Source organism: Molossus molossus, unplaced genomic scaffold (genome assembly GCF_014108415.1).
Source record: "Molossus molossus isolate mMolMol1 unplaced genomic scaffold, mMolMol1.p scaffold_m16_p_2, whole genome shotgun sequence".
NCBI lineage: Eukaryota > Metazoa > Chordata > Mammalia > Chiroptera > Molossidae > Molossus > Molossus molossus.
In genome coordinates, this window is record NW_023425355.1 from 116826309 (window position 1) to 116847809 (window position 21501).

Here is a 21501-nt window from a genome sequence, read left to right on the forward strand (position 1 = left end):
AGGTGGAGCAGAACCCCTTGCTGTCCCATATTGGACATATAGCATAAGTGAGAAAGACACTTTCTGTTGGTGTTAAGTACTGAGATTGGGGTGTTGTTTGCATTGCAGCATAGCCTGGGTTTTGCTGACAAATACAATAAATGTAGACAACTCTGTCTTATTAGTAATAGCTAATACTGTTGAGAGTACTCTATTGCAAGCACCCAGCTGTAAATTCTACATGTTACCTAGTATCTCACAACAACCATCTGAGATAGACAATAATATAATCATATATTATATGATATATATGATATAAATCTATATCATACATATCAATATATATAGCATATTGTGAAAGGAGACTTCCTTCTTTTACTCGTTATGCTAAAAGTAGTGTTTCTCCTTCTGGCTAAGGCCAACCCTTCCACATAAGTCTGGATGCCATCTCTTCCTCTCTTACTATATTGATTATTTCTGTCTTGAATCTGTGCTTTCTCCCCATCTATTCAGTTTACCTCTCAATGTTCTCAAGTCTTTCCAAGTTAACAGAAGTTTTCCATCCCCTTACCTTCCTCCTCCAATTACTATCTCCCGTTCTCTCCTAGACCATCTCCATCTTCTGTTTCCAAAAAGTTCACCCTCTCTTCTTTCTCTCAGCTTCTCCCACTCTGACTACTCCAATATTGTTTCCTCCTCCAGCACTCTATCAAACAGCTCTTTTCACCACCACTAATGATCTCCGTATTTCTAAATTCAGGGGGCATTTAGTTTTCACCTTACTTGATATCTCAGTATCACTCAGTACAATGGACCACAGCCTCATTGTTGAAACCCTATTCTGTATGCTGTCCCTCTGTCGTCACACTATCTCCATTACCGGTTCAGTGTCTGTTGTTGGGCATTTAAATTTGGGCCTTCGGAACATCACATTCTAACCTTATTTTTCTTCTCAATCTCAGTTGCTTTGCTGTCATTCACCTACCAGTATTTTCCAAGGCTGCTATCACCACCTAGACCCAGGCATCTGCCAAAATGGTGCCTCCATCTGGAGCTTTTGCTCAATCGCCTGCTCAGCGTAGAACCTCCACTTTGATTCCATGAACTGTCATGTTCTCCCTGCCTGAACTACCTAACTCCAATCCCTCCTGCTCCTTCCTCAGTGTTCGCCATCTCAGTAAATTCAGGGGGCACCACCCTCCCCCTGTCTGCTTATTTTTTAAACCTGGGAGTGGAGTAAGGTTGCATCATTACCTTCCCAAGTGCTCGGCACCAAAATGTGCATAACTATATTTTGAAATAAAAAACAAATTAAAGTATATCTTAACTGAAGTAAGTCTTTAGAATTCTGATTTTCCCATTGTGACTACAATGATGCTTTAAAAAAGACTATCCAATACTTTGCAAAATAATTTAGGGCCCTTCTTTGCTGTTGCTTCTATTTGGTAGTCCTGCCCTGCCTAGTAGTCAATGGTCAAATCCCATTTCCTGTTGAATCTACATCCTAAAATATTTTCAAATCTGCCTGCTTCTCTCTAGTGCCAATGCTCCATTTTCCAAGCCAGTGTGATTGCTTATCTGAATTTCTGCAATAGCCTCTGAACCCTACTCCCTGCTCCAATTTATTCTTCACAAAGCGGCCAGGCAGAATGATTCAAGGAATGCACACAACTGATCCAATTGTCCTTAGAATAAAATCTCAGATTCTTAAAAGGTCCAAAACCCTGCCACCTTGCCCTGAGCCAGTATCACCTATTTGACATCCTGGAAAGAGCCAAGCTCCTTATAAGCCTTTGCATGTGGTTTAGGTTTACTGGTTTACTCTCTGCCCAGAGCTCTCTCAAACTTCCCAGCTTCTTCTGATTCAGTTTTACATTTAAAGTCCTTCCTTCAGATAAGCTTTTCTTAACCTCTCACACTAGGTCAATGCTCCTTGTCAAACACTTTCATAGTAATTCCCACTTTGCTTTAAGTAAGTGATTATTTGTATATTGGATAGTTTAATCTCCCCTCCCGATTTTAATGTAAACTCCCTTTAAAAATTTAGTAACAGCCCTGGCCGGTATGGTTCAGCGGTTAGAGCTTTTGCCTGCAGTCCAGAGAGACTGGGTTCGGTTCCCATTAAGCGCACGTACCTCGGTTGCAGTTTTTCCCTGGCCCTGGTTTGGTCGTGCGGGAGGCAGCCACTCAATGTGTTCCTTTCACGTTGATGTTTCTCTCTCTGCCCCCCCCCCCCCCACACACACACACTCTATCTGACCAAAAAATGGAAAAATGTCCTCGGGTGAGGATAAAAAATAAAAATTTAGTAACACACTTTAGTACACACAGGAATTCAGGAATCCTTGAACCCAACTTTGTCTAATTCTAGAGCCCATGCCCACAACTACCACATGTACATAAATCCACTCATCCTGGAAGACAGCTTTCTGCCTCTGTTTTATTATGGCCAAGTGTTGATATGCGGGAAACTAAGGGTTGACTGAAGAAAAATATAACCTCTCTGGGCAAATTCTAGAGCAATGATGTTCTGCTGTTGCTGAAATCTCTTTGAACCTGTTCTTGCCACGGACCGTACACCTCAGCTTTCTGTGGGAGAACACAATGGGGCCATTCAGCGTACAGGCTGGACTGGCTAAACTGGACTCCAGCTCTCCCATTGTACAATCTTCACATCTGTCAACAGGGTGGACAGTTGACTACGATACAGGGCTGTAGTAGGGCTGACTCATTCAATAAAGATTTAATGAGCATTAAAAATGCCTGGTTTTGGTTTATATGCTGGGGATACAAATGCGATTTAAGATGTTTATCAGTGTGCCTATCTCATTTAATTAGAAATGGTCGCCATTACTGATATTATTACAGTTGTGCGTCGACGCCTGCCTGTGTCACAGAGCTCGAATGAGAGCAGGTGATATTTGTGACGTTTCTCACTGTCATGACAGGGTCCTTGAAGGCCTGTACCTCTACCAGAGTTGAGCGGGCTGAGCACTCCCAGATATCACTGCGCGGCGTGGCCGCCCCTCCCCTCTGGGCCACCAGAGGGCGCGCGGGCTCTTCCGACAAGCCGTTGCATCTGCGCCTGCGCGCCACCGGTTGCCCGCCTCGCCCCGCCCCACCCCGCCCCGCGCCGCCTCCTGCCGCCTCGCACCGCCCCGCGCCGCCTCGCACCGCCCCGCGCCGCCTCGCACCGCTCCGCCCCGCTCCGCCCCGCCTTGCGCCTTAACGCTCCTCCTCGGTTGCCCTAGGTAGCTGTTTGTTGACTTCCGGGAACGCGGTAGGCTCAGATGCCCAGAGTGTCGCCATGGAAGCCCGAGGGGCTTCCGCGGCCCCGGTCCCGGTCGGGGTACTACATTAGGCCCAACCGAGTCGCCCCCGCCATCTTCCCGGGCCAGGCACGGATTCCCCGGATCGCTCTCGGCATGGGGGAACCTGAGGAGATAGTGCCCGGTGAGTCTCCTCAGCGGTAGTGGCGGCGGGCCCAGAGGGAGGGTTCGCGGGAGGGCGGGCGGCTAGGCCCCGCCTCTGGGCCTGCCCCGTCGGGGGACAGTCCTGGGCTGCGGCCGCCCGACGTGGGCCCGAGCTGTAGCCGCGCCCCCTCGACCGGCTGAGGATGGAGGAACGGAAGGGAGGGACCTGAGGGCGAACAACGGATAAAGGGGTGTTTGTCTTTTTTGTTCTTTTAAAAATAAACTGTCTGTCAGTTCCTCGAAGTTAAGGGCAGTTTTTACCGCCTTTTAACTTCCCAAAGTACCCCTTTCTAGGACCCCCAGGATCCAGTTATGTACTAAATACCCCACAGAGCTGGTGATGAGGGGGCGCGAGATTAAAGGGTGGAAAAACGACTTAAAGAAAGGGGGTGAAGAGGAAACCCTTAGAGAGTGGTGTATTTTTGAAAGACTTTTCCCCCTGAGACTTAAAATACATTTGACGTTTTGACAGCATACGTACGTGACCCCGTAGATGCTGTATAACAGAAATAGACATTTAATGAAGAGCAGTACTTTAACCACTTGGGATGCACTCAGACCTTTTCTACACCTTTAAAAATGCTAATCGTAACCCACTAAACTGATTTTCTGACCCACTAATTAGTCACAACCAACAACTGGAACACAAGCAGTGGATTAAAGTAGAATCATGCATTCACTGAAATAAATACTGCGTTTCCTGCCATGCTTTTAATTCTAATATAATTAGATTCCTGTCCTCTTGGGGTTCACAGCTTAGTGAGGGCTACAAGAAAATAAACAAAATGACAATACCTATACTGTTTGACAGTAGATGGCCAGGGCACCAGAGCAGAGCCACCAAACCCTGACTTGGAGTGAGGGTTTCTGGGAACGTTTCCCAGGGAGCCAGAGCAGGAATAAAAGTTAAAATTATTCATTCTAGGTAAACCCAGAGCCTGTTTCTAGATCCTTGCCTACCACATCTTAGTTATCAGTTAGAAATGATAATGCCTCCTAATTGCTTTCAAAAGGTTTTACATGTGTCTAGTCTCTTGTGCATTAATACTTATTATTAATACTTATGTTCACTATGTTTCCCTTTCTGGTACCCATTAGTTTCTTTGTGTGATCATCCTTGAGATTTCCTCAAAAGCTGGATCTGGCCTCTTGTTTGGGGGGGGTGTGTATTTAATGATTATTGGTAACCGGTAGGGGTTTTATTCTCCAAAAAGGTATTGGATCAAACATCCTGCATCCTGGTGGTACTAATCATGAAACTTAGTACTGTTCTGTTTCTGTGTGTGGAGAAAAGCCCTCAGTCAAGGGCTAGATTATGAGATGTTAACCAGAGTGAGTAGGTTCACCTAGTAACAGCAGGACTATTCGTAATGGAGGACTGCCCTCCTTGTGATAGTATCTATTTTACTTTATACCAGTAAATGAGTAATACATACTTAATTTAGTATATTTCATAAATAAAATTACAATGAAGTCTGAGTGAGGAGTAAGACTGAATTAAGGTGGAGGAAGGAGGATGTAAACAGTGCTGTAGCAGAGGCAAAGTTGTCATAAGACACAGAATCTGAATAAATTACTGAAAAACTATTTTAGTAACATGCAACATAGAAAAAGTTGTAATATAGAAATTCATATATTTGCAGATTCGGGTGCTGTGTTTACATTTGGAAAAACTAAATTTGCTGAAAATATTCCCAGTAAATTCTGGTTTAAAAATGGTATACCTACATATCTTGCATGTGGAGATGAACATACTGCTGTTATTACCGGTTAGTATTAAAATCCTAAATATTAATATTAAAATCCTAAATATTATAGTATTTTGTATATATTGAAAATAATATAGAACGTTTTTTTTTATTTTATTTTGCCAGATAATTCTTGACAAATTGACTCATCAACTGAGTCTTTTAAAGTTCCCTTAGTATATTGAAATATAATTTTCAATACACACAACATTCTTGCAATAAATTCATTTTAATATATCTATATAATAAAAAATACTATTATGATGTAATCTTAGAAACTCTTTTACATTTAACAGAATCTGGCTATATGTATGTGGACAAGGTAACCTATTTCAGTATGGAAAACAGTGACACTTTTTAAGTGTAGCATTTTTATTAATTTGCAATGACTTCATCTCATATAACTTTATATTGAAAATGCTTCCATTTATTATTTCTTCTTTCCTTTCCACCAGGAAATAGTAAACTTTACATGTTTGGCAGTAACAACTGGGGCCAGTTAGGATTAGGATCAAAGTCAGCTGTTTGCAAGCCAACGTGTGTCAAAGGTTTGGGGTCTTTTTTATCACTTTACATACTTAACAAACCAAAGTGCTTTTATATTGATTGTGTAGTCTAGTCTTTACTATATTATAAAAAAAAAGCCTTTAGTTCTTTAGTTTCTGATATGCACTTGAGCATTATTGACATTAAACTTTATTTTTATGATATGTTAGGGTCTAAAAATCACATTGATTTTAAACCCAGGTACCACAAAGGAAGTAATGATTTTACTGTATTGCACTTGAAGATTCTTTTTACCCCCTGTTTGTAAATGTACTTAAATATTACTATTCTACATAGAGAGAACAAAAAATATAATGTTAGAATTTTGGGCTCTGTCTCATTTGTTAGATTTGAGGACATCATGGTTTTATGTAGTTGCTGGTTTTATAAAACACACTTTGCTCTGCCGTATCTAGTGAGTAGATGTACTAAACAAAACATCGAGATTAGGAGTTGATTAGTACTAATTTTCTTATAAGAACAGGACAAAATTTTTAAATCAGGACTGTCCCAGAAAATAAGGGGCTTATAATCTCTTCACATAGTTTTTTGCTATTACATGGAAAGCTTCTGTTTAGGTATAGATAACCTGAGAACATCAGAACATCAGCTAAACTTGAACGGTCATGGAGATTCCTTGGGATGTGAAAAGAGCAGCATTCTGGTTTTGTTTTTGTTTTGTTTTTTTGGTATGTGCCCCTAGCGGGAACCGATACCGGGACTCTCTGGTCCACAGGCCAACGCTCCAACCGCTGAGCCAAACCGGCCAGGGCAAGAGCAGCATTCTTTATCTTCCTAGCCAAATTTTGAATTTTAGCTCAAAATTTCAGTGTAATTTATCATATCCATTGCTATTTATAGGTGGTATTATTGAACTTTTAAAGTATTCCACTTGGTCAAAAAGTACTTATTGGGCACTGTCTACTAAACCCTTGGGTGTATTCACAGTGCCTATGACTTTTACTCTAAATATCTTATCTGATAGACAAGCTAACAGGATTGTCTAGACTATGAGATCTTTGACACCAGGGACTCTGTCTTAGTGATCTTTGCAGACACTGTGCTAAGTTCTTAGGATATGTTATATAAAGGTTTTTGTTAATGTGTAAATAAATGAATAAAGAAATTTAACAAAGGTGTATGCCTATGAATATTGGACTTACAGTGTTTCATTGCGTGAGATAGGTGAGATTGATGGTGATAGCAGATTAAGTAAAAGATCAGGTTGGTATGGAGGCACCATAACAGAATGCAGTGGATCTCAGCACATATTACTTACCTGTGGAGTTTTTAAAAATATATAGAAGCCTAGGGCTTAGCTCAGACCTGCTAACTTAGAGTATCCAGGGGTGTATTTTTCTCAGAGCTTCCCTGGTTATTTTAATGTACAACTAGTTCTGAAAACTTTTGGTGTAGTAATTAAGAACATCGACCTTGCAGTCAGACACCTGCATTTAAATCTCAGTTCTACCACTTATTTTTCATTTGACCTGTATTATTTATCATTTTCATAATCATTTTATATATTAATTGTCATATTTTTAGCTTTAAAATCTGAAAAGGTGAAACTTGTTGCCTGTGGACGGAACCACACCCTGGTTGCAACAGGTATGGTATTCAATCTGTATGACTTCCTGCCCAATTTGAGGACCGAGGTCTCGTTCCAGTATATTTGTGAGTTTGTAAAATTAATAGAAGTGATACTTTGGTAACAACAATAAGATTGGGATTTTTTAAATGTAAGTGGTTAGTACACTTTTTTGCCTTTGAAAATGTGCAGATTGTTTCCTTGGACTATGTCAAAGGGCACCATCTCCTCATCTGTGTGCATACCTCAGGGGCTGGTTGTTCCTGTTCTTGCTCTTCCTTTTTCTTTTCTGAGTGTGAGTGGCAGCCACATCAACCCTCACATCAACCCCTATTAATGTGAATCAGCACACTTTCAATCAAAATCCAAACAGGCTGTGTGTGTGTGTTTAGAAGTTGACAAGGTGCTTCTTAAGTTTATATGAAGAAACAAAAGACCTAGAATAGCCAAAACAATTTTGAAAAGAACAAAACTGGAGGACTAGCACTATCTGATTTTAAGACCTATTGTAAAGCTTCAGTAATCAAGAGAGTGTGCTATTAGCCAAAAGATAGACAAAGATTAATGAAACAGAATAGAATCCAGAAATAGATCCACGTATACATGCCCAACTAATGTTTGACAAAGGTGCCAACACAATTAGAGCAAAGGTAGTCTTTTCAACAAATGCTGCTGAAACAATTAGACATTTAGGCCCTGGCCATCCAGCCCTTACTACTTCCTTTCCCCTCCACACAGCTTCTGTCTTTAGGCTATTCTCACAACTGTGGCTCCTCCTCACCTCTCTGCCCTATTCAGACTTTTCCCTTGCTGAAATGTCTTTTCTCTTCCTCAGATTCTTTTAAGATGCAGCATTAGTCTTACTTCATCCATGGAGCTTTTGGTGACTATTCAACTTTTTACTCATGTGGTTCTCTGAACTATGCTAAGCATTTCACCAACTCTGTTAACTCCATATGTGTAAATTGTGTGGTCCAATTCCATGTGGCCTTGTAGTATGTTCCATTTGAAAGCTAGCCTTGCTTCCTTAATTAGGTTTCATTTTTAAAAAAAAAAATTTCATTTTTAATTTTTACTGATTCAGGCTGGTTTTGCCCTCAGTTTCCCCTATTATTTAGTGAGGCTTTAACTTCATGTGCATTTTTATGATGGCTATCACTAATTTTTAATATGTACATGTTTCAAAAAAAATCTTTATTACTTCAGAGCTTATGGTAATGTTTAGTATGTAGGCATGATATATTTCTTAATAAAGTAATTAACAAACATTTATAGTGCTTCCAGTGAGCCAGATGCTATTCTAAGAATTTTATAAATGTTAACTAATTTAAACTTTATATCAGCTCAGTGAAGTAGGCACTATTATTATCCATGTTTTACAGATGAGGAAAAGGAGACACAGAGAGGTTAAGTACAGCTTGATTAAGGTCACACAGCTGATAAGAGGCAAGCCAGAATTTGCACCCAGGAAATATGGCTCTGGAGTCCTTTCTTCCTAAACACAGAGCTATATACTGCCTTTCTAGTTAGCTATAAAATTAAAAAAATTATACAACATAGACTTTTCATGTTTCTAATTATATTCTTCTTGGATTTGCCTCATTTTACTTATTTGTTACCTATTATATCTTAGTTTAATGGGCATGGAAGTTAAAATTAATGAACCATAGCTTTTTAAAATAGTTTGCTTTAGACTGTAATTTGGAAATTACTCTTCTGCTCTGAGTTAATAAAGGGCTGCATGAGTAAGAAAATACATTCCACACATTCTGTGCATTTCAGTTGCTACTGGGACTTTGGAATGATTTGTAAAATCTCACAAAGATGTATAGCCTTGCTTGTTTTCCTTCATTTTTAACAATGAAATGTAGTTGTGCACCAAATTATAGGATAATAACAGTTTTCACTTTTAACTGTTAATAGAGGAAATAGCTGGTATATATTGGCCTGTCTCATAAAGATGATGACTGTAGTATACTGATATTTTCTTTTCTATGTGCAGAAGGAGGCAAAGTATATGCAGTTGGAGGAAATAATGAAGGCCAGCTAGGACTTGGTGATACTGAAGATAGACACACTTTTGATCTAATTGAGTTTTTTACATCCCAGCATCAGCTTAAACAGCTCTCTGCTGGATCTAACACTTCAGCTGCACTAACTGGTGAGACTTTTTTCCATTTTAAGCTGGTACACATCCCTTTCCTTTAGGCCAGGATATACCAACTCAATGAATTGATGACAGCATTGCTGTTTAATTTTCTTTCGTTGATGATGTGTTTTCAGAAGGCATTTCAAATAGAACTTTAAACCATGACATGTGTTATAATTTTATGCTTATTTAGAATTAGATGTCAACATATATTTTGAACATAATAGTTAAATTCTTAGCTCATGTGATATTCTTAAATTTTATCTTTATGATATTCTAAAAATTATACTTAAGCTTTAATGAAGTTGTGGTTAGAAACATCATAGAAGTCTGTTGGATATATGTTAAAATACAATTTGTAATGGTCATGGTATCTCTCTGTGTCCCTATCAGAAGCATATATGAGGAACTTCTTTAAAATGTGGAGCCAGGATAAACCTGGTTTCATTGAAGAAGCTGCTGGTGTGCTTCTTTGTCCCAGTCTGGAGAACTCTGTAACTTATGGTGTTTCTCTGGCTGTCAGGAGAGCCAGAGTCAACTCTGAGGCCCCATCCTTCAGTTCTGTCTGCAGTACAGTTAGCACTTTGACATCTTTCTTTTGGTTCTTATGTTCAGTTTGTTTATTTGACTTATTGACTCACTTCAAAGATTAATTTTTAAATCAATCAAAAGATAAGTCTTGATGATTTATTTCTAAAATGTTTTCCTAGTTTAGCTTTTCCTGATATCATATCACTTATCAGAAGGAATAAGTTGTATTTGAGATGCTATGTATACTAATATATCTCTTGATTATCTTAAGCTGGACTATATGTTTTCAAATATAAATTGTAAAAAAATGTTAGGGAAATACATTTATTTTATTTTTTCTTTCTTTAAAGCATCATTTCCCAGTGTTTTCAGAGCCACGTCTTCCAGGCACTTTGACCTGGGACTTGCCTAGGAGATGGTGTCCAGTGTGACTTATGGTATCATTTATTTCATGTACAGGTAGACTGCTCAAAAGGAGGAAACTATTTTCTGTTTAGAGACATTAAAATAAGAAAAGGTTATTATAAGAAAGAAAATTCTGTCTTTGCTATTAAGATAAAAATATGGGCATGAGTAAAGTGATTTAGATCAGGTTATTCTATGTTCTTTAGCATTATAGAGACATTTTATACTAGAAATAGAACGTTAAGTAGCTAACGTATAAATGTCTTAGGAATACTTTTCTTTCAAGACATAATTTTCTAAATTAAAGAAATAAATTGTCTGTTGGAAATATAGTAACTTCATACACTTGCCATTTTTAAAAACCTTTATTCCTCTTTGTGTTTTCTTTATAGAGGATGGAAAACTGTTTATGTGGGGAGAAAATTCTGAAGGGCAGATTGGCTTAGATAATGTGTCTAATGTATATGTTCCTCATCAAGTGACTGTTGGGAAACCTATTGCCTGGATCTCTTGTGGATATTACCATTCAGCTTTTGTAACAAGTAAGACAGAACATTTGGATTCATCACGTTATCTCCCATTTTAAATTTATTAGTTAATAGCCCTGGCCAGTTTGCTTAGTGGTTAGAGCGTGGGCCCTGCAGACCAGAGAGTCCGGGGTTCAGTTCCCGCTAAGGGCACGTACCTCGGTTGCAGTTTGTCCCCAGCACCGATTGGGGTTGCGTGGGTGGGCAGCCAGTCGATGTGTCGCTCTCACATTGATGTTTCTCTCTCTCTCTTTCCCCCTCTCTCCTTCCCGCTCTGTCTGGGAAAAAAAAGTTATTAGTTAATAATAAAATATAGCATTTTACAGTTCCATAGAAATAATGCCATGGTAGTCCATGTAATGAAATAATTTTTATCTGTTTTAAAACAGTATTTCTTCATTTCATTAGTGACATTTTATAATTTTAAACTCTCTATGACTTGTTAACTTTTTAATGAATATTAGGTATATTAGAAAAATAGAATTTATATGTTAGAAACCATTCTAAGTTTTGGCCCTGGCCAGTTTGGCTCAGCGGTTAGAGCGTCAGCCTGCGGTCCGGAGAGACCCGGGTTCGGTTCCCGCTAAGGGCACGTACTTCGGTTGCAGTTTGTCCCCGGCCCTGGTTGGTCGTGCAGGTGGCAGCCACTCGATGTGTCCCTTCACGTCGATGTTTCTCGCTCTCTCTCCCTTCCTCTCTCTCCCTCCCACTCTATCTGTACAAAAAATGGAAAAATGTCCTCGGTTGAGGATTAAAAAAAAAAAAAAAAAGAAACCCTTCTAAGTTTTGGATCTCAAACTTCTTGGGATCATTTGGCATGAAAAACAAGACCTATGGGCCACTTTCCTCTGGATTTACTTGCCTCTGTATTTTGACCTATTCTATTCTTGTCCTGATAATTTGCTTTTATTGTTTCAATAAGTGAGGCATAGACTTTCATTATGGGAACAAGGATAAAGACTAGATGGAAGAGAAGAGAGGTCAGTATGGGATATGATTTCCTTTGGTGAGACTTTTCTCAGCATCCTAAATTTCTCCCTTTCCTGGGCTCACTGGCTACTGTTTCTACCTTAGTTAAAATATTTGATATATTTGACTCTATTGTAATCTACATCTACACTCTGATTGTGGCTTTTCATCTTATTGATGGTTTTTCTAACAGTAAAACTCCTAGAGGAAATAGTTTTGTGGCCCCTCTTAGATATCCCTCTAGATTTTTGCTTATACATTTACTCCATATTCCACAGACCTCAGATTTAATTTTAGACAGTGCCAGATGACTTGTCTCAGTGCTCCTCAGACTTAACAGTGAATTGGTAGTAGCTTGGTACCAAGAGATGGCAAAATACAACTTGGTTGGTGTTGTTCACCACTAACTAGATCATTTTGTATCTTGAACAAACTGGTAATCGACAGATATTGTGGAATGAGGGAGTAAGTGAATGAATGACCAATTGATTGTGTTTCTGGGGGCAATACTACCTACCAACTTATTAGTAACTTTAGGGCCCTGGGTTTGGTGTAGTCTGTGCTCACTTTGTTCATAAAACAAAACAAAAAGGAAAAACACAAATAGAAAAACAGTCAAAACAAACAAAAGCATTGTCTTATATTTAGGTTTTAATAAAACTGTCAGAATCACTTTTATGACTAAACTCTGCATTAGCCAGTAGGGGAAGAAGTAGAGTTGTTCATCTTAACTAACAAGTGTTAAATTGAGCTTTTTTGCTTTGGTTTATTGTTTTTATGTCTTTAAAAAATAGCTTTATTGAGATATAGCTTACATATCACACATTTCACCATGTTAAGGTACAAGGAGCAGCAGAAATTTATAGACAGGTGCAAAGAGCCTCTTCTGGACTTAGTAACTTGTTTCATGTGAGAGGCAAAAGGCATGGGAAAAGGGGGAAGGGTGCTGACTTACTGAACATCTCTTCTGTGCCAGTGTTTGCTAAATACTTCATAAAAAACTGAAAAAAAATTAGTATAGCTAGGTTTGCAGTATTTGAGCTTTTTAAGTTAAAGTATAGCTGGTGTATAATATATTCGTCCCATGTTTGACCAAGTTTTAAGCAGTGCATAACATGTGTGTTGGATGTCTCATAGCTTTTCTAAGTGCTATGATTTGCTAGGACTCTCCAGCTTTAATAGCAGGTTATATTCATGGCTAAGATTTATTACAGGAAAGGATACAGAACAAAAGCAACAACGGTGGAATCTAGAGAGGTCCAGCATAGGTTTCTTAGTTCTTCCTCCTCCCAGGTCGCACAGGATACGCTTTCTCTTTGGCGGCAAACTTCAGGGACATGTGTGGCATGTCTCTGCCCAAGTCTCAAGGTCTGAGGCTTTTATGTGGGGCACTGGTCATATAGTCACATCCTGCTAGCAACTGGCCACAGCATTTGAACTCAGGCCCATCAACAGTGAAATCAGGTACTTCATCAACGTTGCTGTTAGTGCAAAGCGACCCTAAAAAGCTAAGCTGGCATAAATCATTGTTCCAGCTGTACATAAAATTATCAATCACTGACATAAAGAACACTACAAGGGCCATATTCCCAGGGGGTTGGTCAAAGTCAATCATGGTTCTCTTGGAGACATGCAATTAATAAACAATGAGACCTGCTGTTACCTCTTTTTTCACACCAGTGGTGATATGTTCTGTATCATTTTTTTAGATTATATTATATATTTACAAAGGTTTTTAAATTCCTACTTTATAGAACTCAGTTTAGTTCATAGAAATAAACAAAAATTCCTACTTTCAGGAAGTTCATAGTCATATTATAACAGAAGTGTAGTGTAATAACAGAAGCAAGTCAACAGTGTTGGTATTGACAAGGCAGTGATTAAATGTCAGAGGTTTCTTGATAAGAGTCTGGAGGAAGAGTACCATCTAACAGTAAAATCTGTTATCTTAAGACTCGTATAATATACTCACATATAAATGAGTGTTCTGAAATAATTTTCATAAAAAGTATTCAATGGGGGAAAAAGAAACATCTGTAACAAAAGTAAATAATTTTTTTAAAAAAGCAAAGCAATTATTCAATAACTATTCATTAAATGCTCAGTGTAATAGACACTGCTAGGTTTTTTGAATACCTTAATGAGCAAAACAAAATCTGTGTCCTTATGGGGGCAAATGTCTGGTCATTTTGCTTTATTAAAAGGAAGTAGAAGATAGTCTTCTCTTGTTAAACAGATAAAATAATTTTCTAGTTATTTTTTAGTAGTGATGATTATGAATTCTTTGTGAAGATTTTGTACTAGAATAATCAAAGGGAAAATTAAATCTGCCTTTATTTCTCACCATACAGTAAAAATACCTCAGGAAAGTTCAAATTTATCAAGTTGCCATTTTCTAAATTTTTAATTTTTTTTCCTTTATTGATTTTAGAGAGAGAGGGAAAATGAGAGGGAAAGAGAGAGAGAGAAACATCGATGAGAGAGAACATTGCTTGGCTGCCTCCTGCATGCCCCCACTGAGGAATCAGGCCCACAACCTAGGCATGTGTCCTGACCGGGAATTGAACCGGCGACCTCTCAGTGCATGGGTCTACGCTCAACCACTGAGCCACACTGGCCGGACCATTTTCTAAATTTTTAAATGAACATGAGACTATGTACTAAAAAGACCAGTATCTTGTCTGTGTTTATGTCGTCATTGATCACTGTTCTTTTCCTTTAATAGTAGAGGGAGAACTGTATACATTTGGAGAAACTGAGTGTGGGAAGTTAGGTCTTCCCAAACAGCTACTGGTGAATCACAAAGTGCCCCAGCTGGTGCCTGGAATTCCCAAGAAAGTGATCCAAGTAGCTTGTGGTGGAGGGCACACAGTGGTTCTCACAGGTATGTGTGGACCTTGCTGCTCTGTTTCTTGCTTTCTGTGGTGGCTAATGAAAATAAAAATATATATTCCTTTTTTATTGTGGTAAGAACACTTATCATTTGATTTGCCCTCAAGTGATTTTAATTGTACAGTACAGTACTATCTATAGGCACAGTGTTATATGGTGAATCACTAGAACTTACCTTGCATAGCTGAAAGTTTTATACTATCGACTAGCTGCTCTCCTCTCCCCTCTCTCAGTTTCTGGCAACCACCATTCTATTCTCTGTTTCTGTGAGTTTGACTGTTTTAGATAGCTCATATAAATTGACCTTGAATCTTTTTCTGTTAAGATCTTCACCTTTTATTCCTGTAGTTAATATATATATTTCTGGCCTATGAAAGAATTTCTTAAGTAGAAAAAAATGAATCTTGTTGAATTGTTTTTGCTAACATAATTGATATTTTCATAATCTTAATACCTTTAATGGCATCAAATGCATGTTTTTAGCTCATTTTTAAGGACAAACTGTTTTCAATATGTGTATGGAAATATATATATATGTGTTTCATATACGTGTATATATATATTATATTCCATAGTTACCTAAAATTGATACCTTTAAGGAGATATTTTCTTTTGGAGAAGCTCCCTTTTCATACTGTTTGTACAGTCATTGATAATTCTTTTCTTTGTGGCATTCACTATGTATAACTTGGTGACTTCTATGTTCTATTATAGTAATTCATTAAAAAGTGTTAAGATGTTAAATTACATATAATATATGATGGTTAGAACCTTAATAGTAATGTCACTTTTGGCTTTTGAATTTTGTATTTGGTATGACATGTCATTTCTCAGGATTCTAGTTAATATATTAAGAAATACTACTTAAGCCCTGGCCGGTTTGGCTCAGCGGTTGGAGCGTCGGCCTGCGGTACAGAGAGACCCGAGTTCGGTTCCCGCTAAGGGCACATACCTCGGTTGCAGTTTGTCCCCGGCCCTGGTTGGTCGTGCGGGTGGCAGCCACTCGATGTGTCCCTTCACATCGATGTTTCTCTCTCTCTCTCTTCCTCTCTCTCCCTCCCGCTCTATCTGAACAAAAAATGGAAAAATGTCCTCGAGTGAGGATAAAAAAAAAAGAAATACTACTTAATAATATGCTTACTACATTTATGTTCCTAAATTTGTGTAGCATTACCTTTACTTTAGATTAGTAGTATAGAAGTAATGTAGTTAAGTAGTAAATTATGGTTGTTGTTTTTTTTGGTTAAAAAGAAATGAACAGTTTCTGAAATCACCATTAATTTTCAGTAATCCCAAAGTTAGAAGTATTCTAGACAAATTTTGAATAATATCCAATTCTCAGATGATATGCTTAATATTACAGTGTGATTGAGCAATATTTTATCTTTAGATTTTCCTTTCTCACATAGCTTTTCCTTAGCTTCTTGTTCTAGTCCCTGTCTTGCTTATTAAGCTGTGGTTTACCAGAATTACAATTTCCAGATAGAATCTTATTCCAAATTAGAAATAATTTTTTTCAAGTCTTCCACTCAAAATTTGGAAATAGTTTTGAAGTTTAAGATTAAAAAAACTTTTGTTAGCAAAATTAATTTTAATATATTTTCAAAAATATTTTAGGAATTAAACTTTGAAATTAATCTTTGTAAATTATCTGAAAATTCTTTCTATAGGCAGAAATGCAACTTATACTTTGTTACATATTTTATGTAGTTTATACAAAGATTACAGAAAGAATAAAATTATTAGGTGATTGGAGTTTCTAAAGGACACAGATATGATTGTATAATAATAATGTCATTCAACCATACATTATAAAATATTTTCATGTAAAATGAGAACCAAGATCATCTGTGGTACACTTCATTATACTTAAAATTTTAAAAGCATGTAAGTGCGATATTTTCTTATACTATTATAGACATTTAGCTTCCTGTTGACTTTGTTTTGTAGTTAAAAGCTATCTTGCCGGAAACTGATTGTTGTCTGCAGATTTTTGTATACTTGGTGACCTTATAGACCAGTAAAGTTTTTATATTTTATGTTTTTTGTTTTATAAAAATATGAAGGTTTATATATGGTTGCCAGATTTTGATTTTCATTTGGCTAAATATGGACATAGCAAAAAAATGCAATGTTTTCACTATTATATCATAATATAAGGGGAATTTTCAAACAAAAGTTAGAAAGTTCTTAATTTTTTTAAATATGTTTTTATTGATTTATTTATTTATTTTAGAGAGAGAGAGGAAGGGAGAGAGAGATAGAAACATTGATGTGACAGAGAAACATCAATTGGCTGCTTCTTGCAAATCCCCTACCAGGAATGCATGTGCTCTGACTGGGAATTGAACCAGGACCTCTCAGTCCATGGCACGGCACTCAATCCACTGAGCCACCCCAGCTGGGCAAGCTCTTAATTTTTTTAATAAAATTGTATAAATGTATCTGTTTGAAAAATTCACTACTTTGCCTATTTTTCACATTTCACCATGGACCTATGAGATCTTTACTATGAGCTAGTCCTGATGAGAAACTGGTATTCTGGAGCACAGTTTGGACAGAAAGGTTAAATATTTAGTCCTAATGTAGAAATGGACCTGAAAAGTGTATTGACCATCAGTTTTACTAATTTTTAAATTGAATACCTAAGAGTTATAGAATACTTTGCAAGACCTTTAAGGAAAGAATAGCTAACTATCTGTTCTAAATTATTCCCCTTCACTAAAGTAAAGGACTTGAACTAGATGATTCTATGGGGGTCTTTCCCAGCTTTGTTTTTCCTTACGTCTATAACTTTGATCTTAACATCTATTTCGATATCATTCATTAAAATAATTCAAAGATAATTCAAATTGGTTCATTGCTGATGAATTTATTTAAAACATAGTATTTAAATGTGACGATAGATTAGAAAATACAATTACTGGTTATAGTGATGGTATGATTAGTTTCTCCTTAGAATCAGTGAAACAATGGACTGGTATTGAGAAAGTCTCTTGTATGTCATCCTCAGCAGTTACCAAAAGATAAGAAAGGCCTGGTTATCAGATGGGGTCCTCAATGAAATCTGGATCCCAAGAAAAATAAGAATTTAACTTCTTCAGATTATGTTTGGACAAACTTAAAATCTCTACAGGGCAACAAGATACTAGTCATGAAATCAAAATGTATTCTGTGAAATCAGAATAGTATTGATCTGAAGCCAACTAATGAAAATCTGTTTTTCTAATATAGTTTTATTTATTAACATTGAATTACATTGTTAAATGTTAAAAAGGTGATATGACCCAAAATTTTATTAGTTGTTATATGTAATGTTCTTAGATGAAAGAGTTGTTTTTTTTTTTTTGTTTGGTTTTGTTTTTTCAGTTGTGTACCCTGTCATTTTTCTTCTTCCTTCATCATTGAGAAATGTATACTTAAGTATTAGGTATTCTTATATGGGCATTCTTTCAGAAATACTTAATCTTAATTGTGAAAGGTTGAATATCACAGTTTTTCTATATATAATGGTTACAGTGTCTGCTTCCTTGCAATCCTTTTCTTATATTTGCCCTTTCCCTTTCAGAGAAAGGCGTGTACACCTTTGGGCTGGGACAGTTTGGTCAGCTGGGTCTTGGCACTGTTGTCTTTGAATCCTGGGAACCCAAAATCATTGAATCTGTTAAAGACCACAAAATAACTTATATTTCCTGTGGAGAAAATCACACAGCTTTGATAACAGGTACAGATCAGATTTCCAGTATATATTTATAGAACTGGGTATATTTTATTACAAAATAAATACTGTACTTAAACAAAGGAATTCATAACTGAGAAATTTGAATTCCTTTAATATGCTAGAATATAAAGTTGTAAACTCCTTTTAAATTTTAATTCCGTTTCATGTCAATGTAAATGATTCAAAGATTCAGAACCTCAGAATATGTCAGTAGTGTCAGAGATAAGACCATAGTGTTATATTTTGGCAGAAAGCTGAATCATTTTGAAATTGTATCTATTTGAAGGTTTTTAACTCTGCTCAGGCCAGAGGGCAAAGTATTACAAGAAAAAACTTATTTTGTGTATACTTATTACTATTATTTCAATTTTTATTAATTTTATTGGGGTGGAATTGGTTAATAAAATTATATGGGTTTCAAGAGTACAATTTTATATTTCCTAGCTCTATTCACTAGGAAAAATGAACTTATTTTAAAATATTCTCCCTGTCCAATCTGATAGAGCTACATTTAGACTGAGTAAGTGTATTTTTTAATCTTTATTGTGGAGAGTGTTAAAGGTGACCCCTTTATCCCCCCCATTGCTCCCCTTCACCCAGTTCTCACCCCACCCCAGCCCTTCACTGTACTATTGTCTGTGACCATGGGCAATGCATATTTGCATAAAGTTATTTGGTTAATCTCTTTCCACCACCCCCAACCCCCCTTCCCTCTGAGATTCATCAGTCTGTTCCATGCTTCCATGCCCCTGGATTTATTTAGTTCATCAATTTATTTTGTCCATTAGATTCCACATATAAGTGAGAACATGTAATATTTGTCTTTCTCTAACTGGCTTATTTCACATAGTATAATCATCTCCAGGTCCCTTCATGCTGTCTCAAAGGGTAAGAGGTCCTTCTTTTTATTTTACAGCTGCATAGTATTCCATTATGTAAATGTACGGCAGCTCTTTTATCTGCTCATCTGTTGATGGGCACTTGGGCTTTTTCCAGGTCTTAGCCATAGTAAATAATGCTGCTATGAATATAAGGGTGCATATATTCTTTCTGATTGGTATTTCAAGATTCTTAGGATATATTCCTAGACATGGGATCACTGGGTCAAAAGGCAGTTTTATTTTTAATTTTTTGAGGAAACACCACACTGTTTTCTATTGTGGCTGTACCAGTCTGCATTCCCACCAGCAGTATACTAGGGTTCCTTTTTCTTCATGTCCTCACCAGTAAATTCTTATGATGCTCTTGCCACTAAGAGGTGTTTTCAGGAATGACCCTTTCCTACTTGCTCCACAGTAATAGAAAGGTACTTCCAAGACCATGAAGTGAATACCTGGGTCCTCTAGATCCTCCACTCTGTACTTTCTCCTTTAATCCAGGGAGATGCTGCATTGGGCTGACTTACCAACTTCAGAAACTAGGTGCTGCTAATGTAGGATTCAATAAAGATCCTTCCCTAAAATAAGTAACTCAGTTACTTGTAGGTAATTGATATACTCCACAATTTTAATTGCTTTAGAACAAAAGGCTCTGTAATTTCACTATTTTCAGCTCACATTTCTATCTAAAATGAAGTAAAGCATTAAAAAGTTAGAAATCAAGAACATGGCCTCCCCAGCAGTGTCTGGGCTCTCCCGGCAGGTGCGATGCTTCAGCACGTCTGTGGCCAGGCCATTTGCCAAACTGGTTCGGCCACCTGTTCAGGTGTATGGTGTCAATGGCCGCTATGCCACTGCCCTTTATTCTGCTGCATCTAAACAATAAACTGGAGCAGGTGGAAAAGGAATTGCTAAGCGTAGCACAAATCTTGAAGGAACCCAAAATGGCTGCTTCGATTCTGAATCCCTTTACAAAGCGTTCGATTAAAGTGAAAAGCCTGAATGACATGACCATGAAGGAGAAGTTCTCTCCCCTCACATCCAACCTGATCAATTTGCTTGCTGAGAATGGTCGCTTGACCAGTACCCCTGCCGTCATCTCTGTCTTTTCTACCATGATGAGCATCCACCGTGGAGAAGTCCCATGCACAGTGACCACTGCGTCTCCTTTAGATGATGCCAGTCTTTGTGAATTAAAAACGGTCCTGAACAGCTTCCTGAGTAAAGGCCAAGTGTTAAAAATGGAAGTTAAGACTGACCCATAAGTCATGGGTGGAATGATTGTCCGTATTGGAGAGAAGTATGTCGACATGTCTGCAAAGACCAAGATTCAGAAGCTGAGCAAGGCTATGCGGGGGGTTTTCTGAAAGTGCTGATTTTCTGTCAGTGAAATTCTTAAACTTGGAGCAACAGTAAAATGCTTCCTGGACAGAACAAAAAAAGTTAGAAATCATTTAGTATTTTAGAATAATCCAGATATCAGTATTTCTACATATTTTTCCTTCTTTTAAAAAAGCTACTGCTACAGTGGAGCTCATCTAATGGTGTCTGGTTAGGGGAACTAGGAGTCAGCAAATACGAGCACTGTCCCTTTTTCACCAAAGAACCTTTCAAGGAGACCTACCTGCCCATTTTCAAGTGCTGATCTTTGTTAATATAGCATGAAATAGAACATGTATATACAATGTAAAGAATTACTATTCATTCATAGTCCTAGGATTGTTGTTGATATGTATATATTCCTTACTACAGAATCTTAATTTCAGTTTCTCTGCCCTTACTGCCATTTTACATCAATTCTAAATTGCAATTGATGGTAAATACACACTTTTTATGGGTCATTTAACATACAGATTACTTGATTAAAGTTTCAGAATACCTTTGCTCCTGATGAAAGAAGTTATAGCACAAATAATTGAACATTAACTTTGTTTGCCTTTTGGTTCATGTATTCTCCACAGGGGATATGTGTTATGAATATTTTTTCTCCAGAATTTATGAGAGGTATGCAGTGAGTTATCTGTAAGTTCTTCCCAGTTCCACATTATAGCCAATGGCTCATATTTTAAAAAGCTCTTTGAGGTTGAAAGTGGAG

General features: G+C 37.4%; 1 protein-coding gene and 1 pseudogene across 5 annotated transcripts in view; both read left to right on the forward strand.

Moving 5' to 3' along the window:
- Positions 1-3239: 3239 nt before the first annotated feature.
- The window catches only part of RPGR (retinitis pigmentosa GTPase regulator), a 57206-nt gene continuing 38944 nt past the window's right edge, over positions 3240-21501 (forward strand). For 2 of the 5 annotated variants that reach the window (XM_036270935.1, XM_036270938.1), the window contains exons 1-8: positions 3240-3432; positions 5096-5221; positions 5656-5748; positions 7292-7354; positions 9340-9495; positions 10812-10961; positions 14641-14799; positions 18376-18531. In XM_036270935.1, coding sequence (XP_036126828.1) covers positions 3270-3432; positions 5096-5221; positions 5656-5748; positions 7292-7354; positions 9340-9495; positions 10812-10961; positions 14641-14799; positions 18376-18531 — 1066 coding nt within the window. In that variant the 5' untranslated portion in view covers positions 3240-3269. Of the gene's footprint in view, positions 3433-5095; positions 5222-5655; positions 5749-7291; positions 7355-9336; positions 9496-10811; positions 10962-14640; positions 14800-18375; positions 18532-21501 lie in introns of all 5 variants that reach the window. The other 3 variants (XM_036270934.1, XM_036270937.1, XM_036270936.1) reach the window with 2 other exon arrangements.
- LOC118635903 lies at positions 20134-20773 on the forward strand (annotated as a pseudogene).